At 45.2% G+C, this 21,102-nt stretch overlaps 1 protein-coding gene across 1 annotated transcript in view; it reads right to left on the bottom strand.

The window, feature by feature from the left end:
• GLT1D1 (glycosyltransferase 1 domain containing 1) overlaps positions 1–20,862 on the bottom strand; it is a 118,793-nt gene extending 97,931 nt beyond the window's left edge. The window contains exons 1-2 of the mRNA XM_038763334.1: positions 20,759–20,862; positions 4,375–4,523 (exon numbers count right to left, since the gene is read on the bottom strand). Coding sequence (XP_038619262.1) covers positions 4,375–4,523; positions 20,759–20,826 — 217 coding nt within the window. The 5' untranslated portion in view covers positions 20,827–20,862. The remainder of the gene's footprint in view (positions 1–4,374; positions 4,524–20,758) is intronic.
• Between the last annotated feature and the right edge of the window lie 240 nt (positions 20,863–21,102).

Here is a 21,102-nt window from a genome sequence, read left to right as displayed (position 1 = left end):
GAGCCCACTCTTTTAGACTGTGAGCCCACTGTTGGGTAGGGACTGTCTCTATATGTTGCCAATTTGTACTTCCCAAGCTCTTAGTACAGTGCTCTGCACATAGTAAGCGCTCAATAAATACGATTGATTGATTAGAAGGGGGAGACAGATGACAAAACAAAACATATTAACAAAATAAAATGAATAGAATAAATATGTACAAATAAAATAGAGTAATAAATACGTACAAACATATATACATATATACAGGTGCTGTGGGGAGGGGAAGGAGGTAAGGTGGGGGGGATGGCGAGGGGGAGGAGGAGGAGGAGGAGGAGAGGGAGAGGGGGAGAGGGGGCATATCTGACTCCAAAGCCCGGGCTCTTTCCACTGAGCCAGGCTGCTTCTCTAGCTCTCCCAAGCGCTTAATACAGTGCTCTGCACACCGTAAGCCCTCGATAAATGCCACTGAGTGATTGGAGTTTTTTAGGGGTTTTTTAAATGGTATATGTTAAGCATTTTCTCTATGCCAGTCACTATACTAAGCGTTGGGGTAGATAGAGGCTAATCAGGGCGGACGCAGTCCATGTCCCGCGTGGGGTTCATGGTCAAAAATGTACTTCCCAAGCGCTTAGTACAGTGCTCTGCACAAAGTAAGCGCTCAATAAATGATTGAATGAATGAATGAATGAACGAACTTGTACTTCCCACGCGCTTAGTACAGTGCTCTGCACACAGTAAGCGCTCAATAAATACGATTGAATGAATGAATATTATTGCTAGTAGTACCTCTAACATTACCACTATTGTTATTATTATAGTTATTGTTAGGGTTACGCCAGCAATGGTGAAATTTTTTGACCAAAAAACCACCCAAGGTTTTCACCAGTTGAAGAGGGTCAGCAGGAGTCCAGAAAAATATCTGATAACAAGGGTGGTAAAGATCACAGCTTTTGTCCAGGGAACCATCTGCTGGCTGATGGCACTTTGGCATAGTATCGACATTATATTGAGGTCACTCTGACCATAAGTAGGACATGCACTTAAAAAAAAAAAAAATCCGTGCATGCCCTCCGCAATGTGATAGACCACTGACCATTTATTCGTTTGTTTCATTCTGTAATAATGTCAATGTCAAGGAGGTTCTGAGTGGCACTAGGCAAAGCACTTAACACTATAATCATTTTTTTTAATGCACAGGTTCTCGGTCTTCAAGTGTCAGAACCGAAGCTAATCCATCATTCCTGATGGGAAACTCCATTATCAACATCATCTCCATCATCATCACTCGTTTTACATAAATTCATGAGTCGTTAGGCAGAGATGGTCTCCCCAGGCAAAATCCACATTGTGCGGCCTTGACTTTAAGAAGGGTAAAGTTCACAACCCAAAGAGAAGAATCCACATGAACCACCTCCACACAAGTATGTAGATTCCTTGCGATATGAAATTTCTCTAGCAATCTCCCTTCAAACAAAGAAAAGAGGGAGAGTATGCAGATAAAATAAATGAATCAAACAAATGTATTGAGTGCTTACTTTGTGCGGGGCACTGCACTAAGCTCTTGAGAGAATTTTTAAAAACTCAAATCATGAATTCTTCTGAAAATAAGAGTGTAGGACAGAGCACCAGCTAGGCAAATGAGAACTTACAGAGCAGAAATTCACAGTGGCTATGTCTAAAACAACAGTGTCTTTATCAGCAGTTAATTTTTGGTTCATTTCAGTAAGCCTTCCCTTTTAGAAGCACTAGATCATTCCTCTGCAATGAAGATTGTCTTTGGCTTTCTTTTTCCACTCCAACAGCTAGATTTGGGTATTGACTGTAAGCTCCTTTTGGGCAGGGATTGTGTCATCCAACTCTATTATATTGGAAGTGCTCAATAAATGCTACTAACTGGTTGATTGAAAAAATGTGATAAGCAAAGTACTCTTTAAGTAGGTTTACTGCTTAGGAACTGCTTCTGAGCGCAAGGAACTAAAAGTTTAGAAGAGGATCTTACATCCTAACAACGCTCTTTATTTTTCTCACCTTCGCAAAGCAGGTGGCTTTCTAGTAGCAAAATAATATATGTCTGCCCCTTATTCATAACTTATTGTTTAAATCTTTCTTAGCTTTAGCAATGAGATGCATTATTTTTTCAAAAGTTCCACTGAGTACTGACGAGGGCTTTTGGGAGGGTTAATTCTACTGAAAGGTAAACAGGTATATATGTATATATGTGAACCTATATATATGTTTCTATGTACTTATTACTCTATTTATTTATTTATTTGTACATATTTATTCTATTTATTTTATTATGTTAATATGTTTTGTTTTGTTATCTGTCTCGCCCTTCTAGACTGTGAGCCTGCTGTTGGGTAGGGACCGTCTCTATATATTGCCAACTTGTACTTCCCAAGTGCTTAGTACAGTGCTCTGCACACAGTAAGTGCTCAATAAATACGATTGAATGAATGAATGAAAGGTATAAAATGACACTTCAAGATTTTTGTTGCTTTTCACCATTTTTAGATGGTTCCTTGGTTCCCTTTAAGTCCCATTCCCCTGGAAATTAGAGTAGAGATCACAGGTGGTCTGTGGTCTCGTGGCTCAGCACATTCCTTTTAATTTATTCCAGAGAGGGCCCTGGACTTTCCGCTTATTTTGACCACTTAGTTTATTTGCTTTAATTTCCACACGAAATCAGTACGGACATTGCCACTCTGCAGAATGAATCCCAGTAGTCTCCAGGTTTCTATTTCAAAAGGGCAAAAGCTACACAGAGAAAAGGAAAAAGGAAGCCGAAACAGGGGTTTATGCAATCCACGTGGTGCTCAATTACGACAATGTTACTGTTCTGTTGTATCTTGTAGTTTCAGCATGGGTATAAAACATTTCATGAATTTTGATATCAAACCTTTGGAGAACTTTTTGAAGGCTCTTTGGTCCCTTTCAAATTTCGGGGTGAGGCACTGAATCCTATTTACTTTGGCTCTATATGATATGCACAATAATAAAACTTCAGGTCGAGGAGTGGTTTATTTAACCACAGCCGCACTAACAGGAAGCAGCGCGCCCTGAAGCGTTACCCTCCCTCAAAAAAGTGTTATAAATGGATTCGAGCCAAAGGACAAGGGTACGGCCCTGCTACTAGCACTGAAGGAGTTTTTCGCTGAAGACAATGGATTAGTCATTGTTTTCTGCTGAAAACAATGGACAAAATGGCTGGGGAGAACCTGAAGGATTTTTACACGCACAACCCGTTCACAGCCAAAATGGCCTAGAACTTAAGTGGTGCCACACCACCATAATCAACGGGGAAGTTTTCGGTTCCATGTTAACCGGTTACTTTGCAGGATTCCCTCAGGGCAGGTCACCCACAAGCAATGCTTTATGTGGTTCTCAGGTTGGTAACACGCGTGGCCCCATTCGCAGACCCGGAACTCGAACCCAGGTCTCTTGATTTCCACAAACGCGCTCTATCCGGCAGGTCCCGGGGAAAGCAAGGGGACCAAAGCTTTGACGGTTGAGAATGTTTGGGAGAAGGGGGCTTCTTAATCCCAGCAGGGATCTTCCTAGTGATGGACAGGAGCCTCTGCAGGCTGGGAACTTGAATATTGTTTTTAATGAAAAAATACCTACAATAATAATGGCATTTATTAAGCCCTTACTATGTGCAACGCACTGTTCTAAGTGCTGGGGAGGTTACAAGGTGATCAGGTGTCCCCCGTGGGGCTCACAGTCTTCATCCCCATTTTACAGATGAGGTAACTGAGGCCCAGAGAAGTGAAGTGACTTGCCCAAAGTCACCCAGCTGACGATTGGCGGAGCCGGGATTTGAACCCATGACCACTGACTCCGAAGCCGGGGCTCTTTCCACTGAGCCACGCTGCTTCTCTCCAAGAAATCAAACTATCCGAAAGTACGTACCTCAAGGGTGAAATCTGAATTGCCAGAATCCAGGGTCATTTGATTAACTACAGTTTGGATGGTCAGTGATCAATATATATGATTTCGTCTGCCAAATGATTTGCTGCCTCTTTAAATGACAACCCTACATTATTTCACGTCTTGAAAGAGAAGCGTACTTTATCACACAAATGCATTTTTTCTTCCTTTTTTCTGTTTGTGCTATGTCCAAGGTTTTAGTCTAATTATGCTTAGCCTGGGAGAGAATACATATATTTTTGGAAAATATTCACCTGAGTGGAGTAAAAGAGCTTCATCGTAAAATACATTTTAGCCCTACTAAATGTAATTCCTTAGTTGCCCTCCTTTGATTAGTCTTCAATGAGAAAATATGTTCTCTTTGCAATTAGATTTTACACTGGTTCTATCTGCCACTTGTCTGTATGCATTTCCGGGTTTCAGCTTACCATTTTTGCTGGTAAATTGAATGAGAATTTTTACCGTGCAGAAGTCGGCCTCCTCTATAAAGATGAAGAGCCAGGGCTGCTTCGAACTTCTCGGCGGAGATTAGCTGTGCTATTTCAGATGGGCTTTCAAAGCTGAAAGCATCTTTCAGAACGCATTTGTGACCCGCAGCTTCTAGATGATCCCTTCATGAAGAAAACCAACAGAACAAAAAGGCAGTCAAACAAACATTAACACGCCACGGGCATTTGCGGTGATTAATGCATCAATCAAAATAATTTTTCCTTAACAGTAGTTTTTCCTGAATTGACCTTTCTTGGGCAATCTGGCTTAAGATGTGTGCTCTCCCAGGGAAAACACATTGTGGAATCACTACGGTCAACAGGGTGTCAACTCCCCTGCCATTCGGTTCCCCTCAGAGCAATGAATAGATCAGAGTAGTTGAAAGAGCGACCGTGCTGGAAGGAAACAATATCTAAAGCAGATTAGTGACTGAAATCATTTGAACGGACTGTTCCGTTCAACCTGTATCAATCTGCTGCTGTGTTCAAATACTCAATTACCCGTGAGTCTGAAATGGCTAGTAATTGGTGGCACTGAACCCAAGTTCAGGGTCAGGACCACACGCCCCAGATTGATTGATCGATTGATTGATTTTACAATCCGCCTTCAAGCTTCTACAGTCAATCGTCCTCTCTCCTTACACTGGTTATTCCTCCATCCCATCTTCGGTAAAAAGATAGGGTGGGAGATCAATCAATCAATCAATCGTATTTTGAGCGCTTACTGTGTGCAGAGCACTGTACTAAGCGCTTGGGATGTACAAGTTGGCAACATATAGAGACGGTCCCTACCCAACAGTGGGCTCACAGTCTAGAAGATGAGCGGAAAGAGGGGTGAAAGCAGCCTTGGGTGTGGTTTGGGTCTTTGGCCGAGAAACCCAGCTACTTCCAGAGTAATAATAATGGCATTTATTAAGCGCTTAGAACAATGCTTTGCACATACTTTGCACCCACACTCAGGGAGTGTGGGTGATACATCATTATTATTATTATTATTATTATTATTATTATTATTATTATTGTTGGGTTTTGGTTCCTTCCCATTTCTTTAGAACAGCAATACTATGTAAGCATTTTTATTGTTAAAAGGGAATGAAAGCTTGGATGACTCTTTATGATGCATTTTTTTTTTAATATTCTTTCCTGCCACTATGGATTTTTTCGTTTCTGTCGGTGACCTGAAATGCTTGAAATTCAAATAAAGACTGTTTCAAATGTATCGAGTGCATTTAAACAGTGCCGCTTAGTTGCTTCTTCTGAAAAAGGAAGCCCTAAAAAGAAAAAAAATGTCACGGTATCTAACTCTTCATAGGCATTAGAGCCTCATTAAATATAACGAGTCCTTGGAGTTACAAGTGATTACCGAGAACGATATTTTCCATCAAAATGATGTACGTCTTAACCAATTTTCTCATAGGACAGTGTTTTATAAACGGGGGATTCATTATTCCACCAATGGTACTTATTAAGTGCTTATTATGTACAGAGCACTGTACTAAGCGCTTAGGAGAATACAGTACAATAGAGCCGGCAGACACATTCCCAGCTCCGAGCAAGCTCACAGTCTACGGGGGAGACGGTCATTAATACGAATAAACAATTTATAATATATAATTTAAAGATGTGTATATAAGTTTTGTGGGGTCGGCGATCTAATGACCAAAGGTCAGAGATTAGTTCTCGAACCAGGATCAGATAATAATAAATCGTACTAATCACGAGGGTACCTATTAAGCGCTTCCAATGAGCTAAGCGCTGTGGTAAATACTAAGATAATACTAAAATACAAGATAACCAGATTGAACACAGTCCCTGTCTCACATGAGACTCGGCCTAACAGGCAGAGAGAACAGATATTTCGTCCCCATTTCACAGCCGAGGAAACTGTGGCACAGAGAGGTCAAGTGACTGGCCCTAGGTCTCAAAGCACACACGTAGCAGAAAAGACACCCAATATTGTGTTCGGGGGGCGACCAAATGGTAGAGCTATTAACCCATCGAGTTGGAGAATTTTTAAAGTAGCACTGTATATTATCATCTGCCCTCTCTGGGCCATATTTTAAATTCATTACTTGAGCCTGGTTTTGGAAGGTGGCAAATAAATATTGAGAACAGAAACTGTTGATTTTTTTTTTTGACATGAGAAGTTAACCGATGACAAAGTGTATTTTCATTGATCCTAAAAACTGGTAAGAGCAACCTATAAATACAGTTTATCTTCCTACAACTATGCTACCGAACTTGAAAGGCTAAGTGTTATTTGTGAATGAAAACGGGCCGATTATATTACAAGCAAATCTGAAGTGACATTCATTCATTCAATTGTATTTATTGAGCGCTTACTGCGTACAGAGCACTGTACTAAGCGCTTGGGAAGTACAAGTTGGCAACATATTGAGACGGTCCCTACCCAGCAGTGGGCTCACAGTCTAGAAACATAAAAGGAAGCCTCATTGTCCCAATTAATAAATGTGGGTTTAAGACCCCAGCTAGTTTTGTTTGCTTATTTATTTGGAATACAATGCAGGCCGAAGCTCAAAAGTCCAAGTGAATAACAATTTGCTATTTGGAGTTCATTCTGAATTCCTAAACAAGTGGAAAGCAGGATTATATTTTGCAACATGCAATAGGGGATTATTTCAGTCCTTATACTAAACCTCTCAGAGTACATCATCCATTATAGGTAAACTTTAAATATCTCGACTACAAACTTTTATCTAAAAGATGACTGAATTTCCATTCGCTACTATTATTTGCACTGCTAAATTCTTAATTTTTGGCACTAACTCATTATCAACCCCAGCCACAGCAATTAAGATTTGGGAACGATAATTACGAGTTAGGCTTGCTTCCGGAAAACATTTACTGTGCCAGGTAACAGATTCCATGTATGATACTCTCTTTCCTAAATCACTACTCATTATACAAATACCAACTTTAGAGGTTAAAGGGTCAATTTAACTAAATCTTTTAGGAATCTCTTCTACCTTTTTCTTCTGGAAAACAAAAGTTTCCACCTCCTGCCTCAAATAACCCTCTTCTAGCTAAGGTGAGTCACTTCGTTCTGCTCTCAAACCAACTGTTGTTCGTGTTCAGAAATCGCAGAGTAAACAGATACTTTGTACTCAGAGCATATGCTCATTGTGAATTAATCGATTCTTCCCAAGGCAAAACCCAAGCTGGTTGAGGAAAAAAAAAAAAAAGGCAAAACAATAACAGATCCTAATGGTTTCTTAGTGGTGTAGGGATATCCACTGGTCATTCCACTCAAACCATGAAGAGCAACATGGAAAGAGCTCAGGCTTGGGAGTCGGAGAATCTGGGATCTAATTCCAGCTCAGTCATTTGTCTGTTTTGCGTCTCTGAGCAAATCACTTAACTGCTTTGGGGCTCAGTTTTCTCAATCAATCAATCGTAATTATTTATATCCAAGAGAAGTGGCATGGCTTAGTGGATAGAGCCCGGGCTCGGGAGTCTGAAGGTCGTGAGTTCTAATCCCAGCCCTGCCACTCGTCTGCTGTGTGACCTTAGGCCAGTCACTACACTTCTCTGGGCCTCGGTTCCCTCATCTGTAAAATGGGGATTGAGACCGTGAGCCCCACGTGGGACAGGGACTGTGTCCAACCCAATTTGCTTGTATCCACCCCAGCGTTTAGTACAGTGCCTGTTACAAAGTGCTTAACAGATACCATAATTATTATTATTGAACGCTTGCCGTGGACAAGGCACTCTACTAGGCACTTGGAAGCATACAATATATCGGGGTTGATTTTTCTCAGCTGTAAATTAGGGATCCGATATCTGTGAGCCTGGAGCTGTGAGTCCGATGAGTAACAGGGGCTGCGTCTGACAACCCCCTCCTCGAAAATCTCCAGTGGTTGTCTATCAATAAGCAAAAACGCCTCACCCTGGGCTTCAAAGCTGTCCATCCCCTCGCCCCCTCTTACCTCACCTCCCTTCTCTCCTTCTCCAGCCGCACCCTCCGCTCCTCTGCCGCCGCTAACCTCCTCGCTGGGCCTCGTTTTCCCCTGTTCGACCCCCGGCCCACGTCCTACCTCTGGCCTGGAACGCCCTCCCTCCTCACATCCGCCAAACTAGCTCTCTTCCCCCCTCCAAAGCCCTCCTGAGAGCTCACCTCAGACTAAGACTAAACGCCCCTTTTCCCCAGCTCCCCCACCCCGTCAGCCCACTCTCTCCCAATCAATCAATCAATCATTCGTATTTATTGAGCGCTTACTATGTGCAGAGCACTGTACTAAGCGCTTGGGAAGTACAAATTGGCAACACATAGAGACAGTCCCTACCCAACAGTGGGCTCACAGTCTAAAAGGGGGAGACAGAGAACAGAACCAAACATACCAACAAAATAAAATAAATAGGATAGAAATGTACAAGTAAAATAAATAAATAAATAGAGTAATAAATATGTACAACCATATATACATATATACAGGTGCTGTGGGGAAGGGAAGGAGGTAAGATGGGGGGATGGAGCTCTTTGCTCTACTCCCCCTTCCCACCCCACAGCACTTGTGTAGATATGTACAGATCTATAATTCTATTTATTTATATCAATCAATCGTATTTATTGAGCGCTTACTGTGCGCAGAGCACTGTACTAAGCACTTAATTAATTAAGCTTATTAATGCCTGTTTACTTGTGATGTACATATATATATATCTATAATTCTATTTATTTACATTGATGCTATTGATGCCTGTTTACTTGTTCTGACATCTGACGAGAAGCAGCGTGGCTCAGCGGAAAGTTCCCGGGCTTTGGAGTCAGAGGTCATGGGTTCAAATCCCGGCTCCGCCAACTCTCAGCTTGGGCAAGTCACTTAGCTTCTCTGTGCCTCAGTTACCTCATCTGTAAAATGGGGATGAAGACTGTGAGCCCCACGTGGGACAACCTGATCACCTTGTAACCTCCCCAGCGCTTAGAACAGTGCTTTGCACAAAGTAAGCGCTTAATAAATGCCATCATTATTATTATTATTATCTGTCTCCTCCCTTCTAGACTGTAAGCCCGTTGTGGGCAGGGATTGTCTCTCTTTACTGCTGAACTGTACTTTCCAAGCACTTAGTACGGGTGCTCTGCACACAGTAAGTGCTCCATAAATACGACTGAATGAATGAGTGAATGAATGAAAGTGTACTAACTGCTGGGGTAAATTCAAGATAGTATCCCTGTGAGCCCGTTGTTGGGTAGGGACCGTCTCTACATGTTGCCAACTTGTACTTCCCAAGCGTTTAGTACAGCGCTCTGTACACAGTAAGCGCTCAATAAATACGACTGAACGAATGAATGAGTGGGACTCACAGTCTAAGTTGGATGGAGGGTGGGTATTTAATCCCCATTTTACAGATGAGGAAACTGAGGCCCGGAGAAGCTAAGTGACTTGCCCAAGGTCAAAGGGCAGGCAAATGGTGGAGTCAGGATAAGAACTCAGGTTTCCTGAATACCCAGCCCGCTGTTGGGTAGGGACTGTCTCTATATGTTGCCAACTTGTACTTCCCAAGCGCTTAGTACAGTGCTCTGCACACAGTAAGCACTCAATAAATACGATTGAATGAATGAATGAATAAATATGATTGAATGAATGAATGGGACTCACAGTCTAATAACAATAATAATAATAATAATGGCATTTATTAAGCGCTTACTACGTGCAAAGCACTGTTCTAAGAGCTGGGGAGGTTACAAGGTGATCAGATTGTCCCACGAGGGGCTCACAATCTTAATCCCCATTTTACAGTTGAGGTAACTGAGGCCTAGAGAAGTGAAGGGACTTGCCCAAAGTCACACAGCTGACAACTGGCAGAGCCGGGATACGAACCCATGAACTTTGACTCCAAAGCCCGGGCTCTTTCCACTGAGCCACGCTGCTTCCCTTGAGCCATGCTGCTTCCCGATTGGATGGTTTAAATTGGATGGAGGGTGGATATTTAATCCCCATTTTACAGATGAGGAAACTGAGGCCCGGAGAAGCTAAGTGACTTGCCCAAGGTCAAAGGGCAGGCAAATGGTGGAGCCAGGATTAGAACCCAGGTTCCCTGAATACCGGACCGTCTGCTATGAGCCTCTCAGGACTACAGAGACACGTGACACTAATTCTGCCAAATCTGCTTTAGTGCTGAAAGATCACAAGGATTTGATATGACCTCTTGTCCACATCCTCTCCCTGGCCCGGAAAGAGCCCGGGCTTTGGAGTCAGAGGTCATGGGTTCAAATCCCGGCTCCGCCACTTGTCAGGTGGGTGACTCTGGGCACGTCACTTCACTTCTCCGGGCCTCAGTTCCCTCATCTGGAAAATGGGGAGGAAGACTGTGAGCCCCGCGTGGGACAACCCGATCACCTGGTAACCTCTCCAGAGCTTAGAACGGTGCTTTGCACAGAGTAAGTGCTTAATAAATGCCATAAAAAAAAGCCTTATTCATTCATTTATTCATTCAATCGTATTTATTGAGCGCTTACCGTGTACAGAGCACACGGTAAAATCACATCTCCATGCGGCCTCTCACAACTGAGCTCTCCTATCCCCTGTACTCCCTCTCCCTTTTGTGTTATCTACACACTCGAATATGTAGCTTTTAAGCACTGGTGCTCGCCCCACCCTCAGACCCACAGCTCTTCTGCACATATCCATAATTTATTTAAATTAATGTCTTTCTCCCCTTCTAGACTGTAAACTCCTGTTGGGCAGGGATCATGTCTACTAACTCTGTTGTAATGAACTCCCCCACACGCTTAGTACAGTGCTCTGGACACAGTAAATGCTCAACAGATACCATCGATTGATTAATAACTGTGGTATTTATTGGGTACCTACTATGCGCCAGATATAATAAGCACTAGGGTAGAGACAAGAGAATCAGGTCAGACACAGTCTCCACCCCACCTGGGGCTCACGGTCCAAGGGGGAGGGAGAGGAAATATTTAACCCCCATTTTACAGATGAGGAAACTAAGGCACAGCAAGGTCACACAGCAGGTGAATGGTCAACCCAGGATTGGAATCCAGGTCCCCAGAAACCCAGGCCCGAGCTCTTTCCCCTAACCATCCTGCTTCACAATTTTTCACTAGAAAGTAGTTTTGTTCCATGAAGATCCACCCGCTGACCAGATTCTACAGAAATATAACCCAGGGAAATCAGATTTTGACAAATTACTTTCCGATGTGTCTGATTTTAGCAAATTCGATTTTAGCAAATAACTGTTGCAACGTAGTTAATAACGGTTGCATCTTAGAGTTTGTGTTTTTTTCTCCTGTGATGTCCAAAATCCTTTCACAAACATTTCATTTATCCTCAAAAACTACTGCAAAGTCGATAGGAATATTAATATTGGCCTCGTCTCTGGAAAACTGAAAGTAAGGTTAAATAAGGGAAGCAGTGTGGCTCAGGGGAAAGAGCCCGGGCTTGGGAGTCGGAGGTCATGGGTTCAAATCCAGCCTCCGCCACTCGTCAGCTAGGTGACTTTGGGAAAGTCATTTCACTTCTCTGTGCCTCGGTTCCCTCATCTGCAAAATGGGGATTAAGACTGTGAGCCCCACGTGGGACAACCTGATCACCCTGTATCCTCCCCAGCGCTGAGAACAGTGCTTTGCACATAGTAAGCGCTTAACAAATACCAAAATTATTATTATTATTATTATAACTTGCTCAAGGGATGGGGACACTGGCCTCAAATGTCTTTTAGACTGTGAGCCCACTGTTGGGTAGGGACTGTCTCTATGTGTTGCCAATTTGTACTTCCCAAGTGCTTAGTACAGTGCTCTGCACATAGTAAGCGCTCAATAAATACGATTGATTGATTTTCCCCATGTCAGCGGCCTGACGGAGGTCACTGACCCCAAAATGCCTCACTCCCACCATATCTAAATAAATAAATAAAAATTAAAAATTAAGCACCTACTCAGGGAACAGCTCTGTTCTAGTTTCTGCGGGACCAAACAACTCACACAACTCAAACAACTCTCAGTCTGAATAGGAAAAAGACAAACGGACAGAACTGAGGTGTAATAAAGGTATCAGTGGTACACGGAGATCAAGCTTTGATCAAGGAAAGCTTCCCGAGCAGATTAGTTTTAAAGCCTGTTGCGAGAGATGAAACGGAACCGAGAGGAAGGGGGATAAGCAAGACTTAAGCATCGGTTCAGAAGTCAAGGGAAGACGTGAGCAGGAAAGGGCGAGGAATGTCGAACCAAGTTTGTGGCACTGCCCACGGTTGAATTGGGTGGAGGGAGTCATCACCCAAAGAGATTGTAAAAGGATGAGGACCAGAAGACAGTCAGAAGATTTGTCTAGAAAATAGAGGATGGAAAAAAGAGTTTAGCTCTGCGTGTGAGGGGCAATAATCAGAGACCTCAGAGAGGCTGTTTCAAATGGAATGAATGAAATGAAGTTGATATTTTAAATGAAATGAAGAGGCAGAAAACTAGTTGATGGAGAGGCAGCAGGAGTGGACCGCCAGTTTGTTTTTTATGGTAATTGTTATGCCTAGCTGCCAGGCACTGTACTAAGTACTGAGGTAGATACAGAATTGGTCCCAGTCCACGCCCCGCCTGGGGCTCACGGCCTTAATCCCCATTTTACAGAGGATGTAGCTGAGGCAAAAAGAAGTAACTTGCCCAAGGTCCCCCAGCAAACAGGTGGCAGAGCTGGGATTATAATCCCCGTCCTCTAACTCCCAGGCCTGTGCTCTTTCCCCTAGGCCACACTGCTTTCCTGCCATCTACAGAAATTCCTATGAGGTGAAATACAGGATTCATTCATTCAATCGTATTTATTGAGCGCTTACTGTGTGCAGAGCACTGTACTAAGCGCTTGGGAAGTACAAGTAGGATGACAGTTAAGGAATGCAACAGGATTAAGGGAGATCTTGGAAGGCTAGAAGAGGTTTGGGAGCCCATTTTCCCCAGCTAGCCTGTAAATCGCCTTGGCCATTTACCTGCTGTGGGACCCCGGACAAGTCACTTGATGTGTCTGTGCCTCAGTTTCCTCATCTATAAAATGGATATTAAATACCTGTTCTCCCAGGCGGGACAGGGAATGTGTCCGATCTGGTATCTTGTATCCACCCCAGCTCTTAGGACAATGTTTGGAGCATGGTAACTGCTTAACAAATACCAAAGTTGTTATTGTTATGACTACTATGGCTGTAACGATGATGATGATTATTAATATTTTGAGGGAAGGGATTATGTCTAATTCTATGAACTCTCCCCATACACGATAGGCAGTCAATATTGTTGGCTAATTTACACGTGAAAGCCGACCGAAGAGTTCTGGAGGGGGAGACCTTATACTCAACTCATCTCTCATTCGACCCACACCTTCAATCTCTATTCCCTCCCCCTAGATGGTCAACTCGTCCTCTAGACTGTAAGCTCATCGCAGACAGGGAATATGTCTACTAACTCTGTTGTACTGTACTTTCTCAAGCACTTAGTACAATGCTCTGCAAACATTAAGCACTCAATAAATATGACTGATTGATTGATTACGGAAATCCGGCTGGTTCTACCTTCACAACATCTCTAGAATCGCCCTTCCCTCTCCATCCAACCATGCTAACTGAAGCACCTATTTCCCACCTTGATTTATTAGCCTCCTCCCCAACCTCCCTGTCTCCTGCCTCTCCCTGTCACAGTCCTTTCTTCATTCTGCTCCCTGGATCATTTTTCTAAAAAAAAAAGTTCATTCCGCATCTCCCCACTCCTCAAGAACCTCCAGGTCCATCAATCAAACAAAACCTCCTTATCATCAGCTTTACTAGAGAAGCAGCGTGGCTCAGTGGAAAGAGCCCGGGCTTTGGAGTCAGAGGTCACGGGTTCAAATCCCGGCTCCGCCAACTGTCAGCCGAGTGACTTTGGGCAAGTCACTTCACTTCTCTGGGCCTCAGTTACCTCATCTGTAAAATGGGGATGAAGACTGCGATCCCCCCGTGGGACAACCTGATCACCTTGTAACCTTCCAGAACTTAGAACAGGGCTTTGCACATAGTAAGCGCTTAACAAATACCATTATTATTATTATTATTATTATTATTATTATTATTATTATTATTATTATGTATCAGTAAGGCCCAATCACCTTTCTCCATCCTCCCATACTCATTCATTCAATCATTCATTTCTACTTATCCAACGCTCACTGTGTGCAGAGCACTGAATTAAGTGCTTGGGAGAGTACAATACAACAATAAGCGGACACACTCCCTGCCCATTACGAGCTAGGGGGAAGTCAACACATTAATACAAATAAATTACAGTTATTTACGTAAGTGTTGTGGGGCTAAGGGGAGGGGGTGAATAAAGGGAGCCAGTCAGAGTGACGCAGAAGGGAGCGGGAGAAGAGGAAAGGAAGGTTTAGTTAGGAAAGGCCTCTTGGAGACGTGCCTTCAATAAGGCTTTGAAGGAGGAGGCACGAATCACATCTCACTGACTTCCGACTTCAGCGCAATCTGCTCATTTTGCTCCTCAACCACCACGTTACTCATTATACCTTAATCTCGTCTACTGATCCCTTGCTCAGACTCTCCCTCTGGCCCGGTACTCCCTTCCCCTTCATTATTTTTAGGGTATTTGTTAAGCGCTTACTATGTGTCAGACACTGTTCTAAGTGCTGGGGTAAATACAAGTTGATCAGGTTGGACCCAGTCTCCGTCCCACACGGGGCTCCCAGTCTACGTAAGAGGGAAAACAGGCGTTTGAATCCCCATTTTACCTATCCAAAAGTCCACCACCCTCCCCTGCCTTCAAAGTCCTACAAAAATCACATCTTCTCCAAGGAGCCTTCCCTGACTAAGCCCTCATTTCACCTAGGTGTCCTCCCCTCTACCCTCAGATCTCCTCCACGCCCTCAGCCCTCTTGCACTCTCAAAGCTGGAAGCATTTTATCCCACACAACGCTTCGGGAAGTATGGATGTACAGATATTCTACATAACCACATCCACAGATCTCTCTTTCCATTCTCTTTTTCTCCTCTCCATAACTGATTTAGTGTCTCTCCCCTGTAACTCCAGCGTACTCTCCTTGCCTCTTAGTACAGTGGTCTGCACATGGTGATTGCTCAATAAATAGTTATTGATTGACTGTTGGATTAATGGGGAGCGGGAGGGTTGGAAGAAGAGAAGATGAACTGAGGTTAAGGGGGAGTTGGGTGAGAGGGAGGCAGAAGATGAAAGTTTCCAGGGGATTAGTTAGAAAAGACCGTAAAATGGGGATTCGGCAGCTATTCTTCCTCCCCATTAGACAGGGAGTCCTGTGTGGGAGAGGAACTCTGCCAGTGCTTAGTACAGTGCTTGGCACATAGTAAGCGCTTCACAAATACCACCGTCGTTATGATTCTCCCCCTCTAGACTGTAAGCGAGCTCACCGTGAGGAGAGTAGACTCCCAAGCACTTAATACACCTCTCGGTATGCAGGAAATCAATCATAGTCACTGAACATTTACTCGGATGACGATGGCATCTCTTAAGCGCTTATTATGTGCCAAGCACTGTTTTAAGCGCTGGGGTAGATACAAGGTCATCAGGTTGTCCCAAGTGGAGCTCACAGTCTTCATCCCCATTTGACAGGTGAGGGAACTGAGGCACAGAGAGGCTAAGTGACTTGCCCAAAGTCACACGGCAGACAAGTGGCGGAGCCGGGATTAGAACCCACGACCTCAGACTCATTCATTCATTCAATCAATCGTATTGCCACTAAGCCGCACTTTAGACTGTGAGCCCTTTTAGACTGTGAGCCCACTGCTGGGTAGGGACTGTCTCTATATGTTGCCAGCTTGTACTTCCCAAGCGCTTAGTACAGTGCTCTGCACACAGTAAGCGCTCAATACGATTGATGATGATGATGCTTCTCTTCACTTGTCCTAACTTCTCTTCAATTCACCCTGCTTCACTCGTCCGCTGCGGGTGACCTTGGGTAAGTCACTTCACTTGTCTGGACCTCAGCGGCCTCATCTGTAACACAGGGATGGAGACCGCGAGCCCCACGTGGGACAGGCACTGTGTCCACCTCGATTCGCTTGTACCCACCCCAGCAGTCACTACGGTGCCTGCCACATAGTAAACGCTTATTACCATTATTATTATCGTTATTATTATTAAGTGACTTACCCGAGGCCACACAGCAAGCATTTGGCAGAGTAGGATTAGAACCCCAGACTTAGCCCCCTTTTTCCACTCCTCCCCACCGTTCCCTCTACCCTACCTCCTTCCCCTCTCCACAGCACCTGTCTATATGTCCGTACAGATTTGTCACTCTATTTTACTTGTACATATTTACTATTCCATTTATTTTGTTAATGATGTGCATCTAGCTTTATTTCTATTTATTCTGACGACTTGACACCCTTCCACATGTTTTGTTTTGTCGTCTGTCTCCCCCTTCTAGACCGTGAGCCCGTTGTTGGGTAGGGACCGTCTCTGTACGTTGCCAGTTGGTACTTCCCAAGCGCTTAGTACACAGTAAGCGCGCAATAAGTTTGAATGAATAAATGAATGAACCCAACCGTCCTGACTCTTTCCAGCAGGCCACCCAAGCTGCTTGTCGTGTCCAGCTGGGTTCTCCCCATCTCGAAATTGGAGACTCAGGCACCTCCGCTTCGTGATGGACAACGTCAACCCCAGACCCCCATCTCCAACTTCCTACCGGGAAAGCGTTAAGCCTTCCTTCCCTCCACCGCCTTCTCCCCTCTTTCCTGATCTGTCTCTGAGCCTCGGCTGTGGTTCTACCCAACCAATCCCTCTCCATTCACTAAAGTATATATGTATATATATATACTGTATATATGTATATAAGTTTGCACATATTTTTTTTACTCTATTTATTTATTTATTTTATTTGTACATATCTATTCTATTTATTTTATTTTGTTAGTATGTTTGGTTTTGTTCTCTGTCTCCCCCTTTTAGACTGTGAGCCCACTGTTGGGTAGGGACTGTCTCTATATGTTGCCAATTTGTACTTCCCAAGGGCTTAGTACAGTGCTCTGCACATAGTAAGCGCTCAATAAATACGATTGATGATGATGATGATAAAGTATCAACCAGTGGTATTTACTGAGCACTTTAAAGATCACTACGGAGCTTTAAATTATACTGCATAATTCAGACAATATATAACAGTAACAGATGTACTAAATTATCTGTCGTCTATCATTTCTTTATTCATAGTAACGTCTGGCTCCCTCAACCCCAGACCCCCCTCTCGGGTAAAACTTCCTACCGGGAAAGCGTTAGGCCCCCCGGAAAGCCTTCCTTCACTCCATTCATTCATTCAATCATATTTATTGAGCGCTTACTGTGTGCAGAGCACTGTACTAAGCGCTTGGGAAGTACAAGTTGGAAACTCTTTTCTGGTCTGTCTGAGCCTGGGCTGCACTTCTACCCAACCAATCCCTCTCCATCCACTAAAGCATCAACCAGTGGTATTTATTGAGCACTTTAAATAAGCGCTTAATAAATGCCATCATTATTATTATTATTATTTAAAGATTGCTACGTGTCTTTAAATTACATGGCCTAATCTAGACAATATATAATAGCAATAGATGTACTAAATTCTCTGTCGTCTATCATTTCTTTATTCATAGTAACGTCTGGCTCCCTCAACCCCAGACACCCCTCTCAGGTAAAACTTTTTCATTCATTCATTCAATCATATTTATTGAGCGCTTACTGCATGCAGAGCACTGTACTAAGCGCTTGGGAAGTCCAAGTCGGCAACATCTAGAGACGGTCCCTACCCAACAGCGGGCTCACAGTCTAGAAGGGGGAGACGGAGAACAAAACAAAACATATTAACAAAGTAAAATCAATAGAATAAATAGGTACAAATAAATAGTGATAAATATGTACAAACATATATACAGGGGCTGTGGGGAGGGGAAGCGTTAGGTCCCACCGCCTTCTCCACTCTTTTCTGATCTGTCTCTGAGCCTCCGCTGCGGTTCTACCCAACCAATCCCTCTCCATCCACTAAAACATCGACCGGTGGTATTTACTGAGCACTTTAAAGATCGCCACGTAGCTTTAAATTATACTGCATAATTTAGACAATATATGATATTAATGGATATACTAAATTCTCTGTCGTCTATCATTTATTTGTTCATAGTAACGTCTGGCTCCCTCTGTAAACTGCAAGGTTGTTCCGGGCAGGGAAAAGTGCCTGCTAATTGTCTTGTTTCGTCCTCTCTCAAGAGCATAGTACAGTGCCCTGAAGGTGGCTCGGTGGAAAGAGCCCGGGCTTGGGAGTCAGAGGTTGTGGGTTCTAATCCCAGCTCCGCCAATCGTCACTTTGGGCAAGTCACTTTGCTTCTTTGGGCCTCAGTGACCTCATCTGAAAAATGGGGATGAAGACTGTGAGCCCCACGGGGGACAACCTGATCTCCTTGTACTCTCCCCACCTCCAACCCCTCAGCGCTTAGAACAGTGCCTGGGGGGTTGTGGCTCAGTGGAAAGAGCCCGGGCTTGGGAGTCAGAGGTCGTGGGTTCTAATTCTGGCTCCGCCAATTGTCACATGTGTGACTTTGGGCAAGTCACTTTGCTTCTTTGGGCCTCAGTGACCTCATCTGAAAAATGGGGATGAAGACTGTGAGCCCCACGGGGGACAACCTGATCACCTTGTATTCTCCCCCACCTAGAGCTTAGAACAGTGCTTCGTACTGTGGGCTCAGTGGAAAGAGCCCGGGCTTGGGAGTCAGAGGTCATGGGTTCTAATTCCGGCTCCGCCAATTGTCCGCTGTGTGACTTTGGGCAAGTCACTTCACTTCTCTGGGTCTCAGTGACCTCCTCTGTCAAATGGGGATGAAGACTGTGAGCCCCACGTGGGACAACCTGATCACCTCGCACCCCCCCCAACCCAGTGCTTAGAACAGTGCTTGGCATTGTGGCTCGGTGGAAAGAGCCTGGGCTTTGGACTCAGAGGTCGTGGGTTCAAATCCTGGCTCTGCCAATTTTCAGCTGTGTGACTCTGGGCAAGTCACTTCACTGGGCCTCAGTTCCCTCCTCTGTAAAATGGGGATGAAGACTATGAGCCCCATGGGGGATGACCTGATCACCTCGTATCCCCCCCCTCAGCGTTTAGAACAGTGCTTGGGGGGTTGTGGCTTGGTGGAAAGAGCCCGGGCTTGGGAGTCAGAGGTCATGGGTTCTAATCCCGGCCACACCAATTGCCAGTTGTGTGACTCTGGGCAAGTCACTTCACTTCTCTGGGCCTCAGTTCCCTCCTCTGTCAAATGGGGATGAAGACTGTGAGCCCCACGGGGGACAACCTGATAAACTTGTATTCCCCCCAGCGTTTAGAACAGTGCTTGGAGGGTTGTGGCTAGGTGGAAAGAGCCCGGGCTTGGGAGTCAGAGGTTATGGGTTCTAATCCCGGCTCCGCCAATTGTCAGTTGTGTGACTGTGGGCAAGTCACTTCACTGGGCCTCAGTGACCTCCTCTGTCAAACGGGGATGAAGACTGTGAGCCCCACGTGGGACAACCTGATCACCTTGTATTCCTCCTCAGCGCTTAGAGCAGTGCTCTGCACGTAGTAAGCGCTTAACAAATGCCATTATTAGGATGATGATGATTCCAGGCCAGGGGTCCATGGTGGGACGGGCGAGAACGAGGCCCAGGGAGGAGGTTAAGTGGCAGAGGAGCGGAGGGTGCTGGCTGGGCTGCATAAGGGCAGAAGGGAGCTGAGGGAAGAGGGAGCGAGGGGATGGGCAACCTTGAAGCCCAAGGTGAGGAGGTTTTGCCTGTCATTCATTCCATCGTATTTATTGAGCGCTTACCGCGTGCAGCGCTGGGGAAGTCCAAGTTGGCGCCCAGGGAAGTGAAGTGCCTTGCCCAAGGTCACACAGCAGGCAATTGGTGGAGCCGGGAATTGAACCCATGACCTCTGACTCCCAAGCCCGGGCTCTTTCCACTGAGCCACGCTGAGTGGATTATTTTATCATCATCAATCGTATTTATTGAGCGCTTACTGTGTGCAGAGCACTGTACTAAGCGCTTGGGAGGTACAAGTTGGCAGGTCCCTTCTGCATCGCTTATGCGCTTGGAACAGTGCTTGGCACATAGTAAGCGCTTAATAAATGCCATTATTATTATTATTCATCCTGTGAGCAGCCTCTCTCGCACACTTCCCTACCCATCGCTCACGCTCACTGTCATTCGTCAGTGGTTAGGCCTGGGAACCTGGGGGCGGGGGGCCCCAGCGCTTAGCACAGGGTGTGACTGTGTGTGTGTGTGTGTGTGTGTGTGTGTGTGTGTGTGTGTGTGTGTGTGTCCAGCGTGGGTCCGGAGGGAAGGAGGGAGGGAGGAAAGGAGGGAGGGAGGGATCCGTGCCGGCGGGCCTCACCGGATGCGGCGGGCGGTGACGGCGTTGCCGGTGTGGGCGCGCAGGGCCGCCACCAACAGGAGCCGCATGCTGCCGCACTCTTCTTCTTCTTCTTCTTCTTCCTCCTCCTCCTGTCCGCGGGCCCGAGCCGGCCAACCAGGCGTCCAGCCGGGTCGCCAGGCGGCCCACACTGAGCCCACCCCGCCTCGCCTCACCGCCCTTATATAGGCCCCGCCCCGCTCGGGGCCACGCCCCCACGGTACGGAACGCCCCGCTATTGGTCACGCCCCCGCTATAGGACACGCCCCCACGGCGCGACACGCCCCGCTATTGGTCGCGCCCCCGCTATAGGCCACGCCCCTCTC

Source organism: Tachyglossus aculeatus, chromosome 21, assembly GCF_015852505.1.
Source record: "Tachyglossus aculeatus isolate mTacAcu1 chromosome 21, mTacAcu1.pri, whole genome shotgun sequence".
Taxonomy (NCBI): Eukaryota; Metazoa; Chordata; class Mammalia; order Monotremata; family Tachyglossidae; genus Tachyglossus; species Tachyglossus aculeatus.
This window is presented reverse-complemented; position numbering and strand designations above follow the sequence as displayed.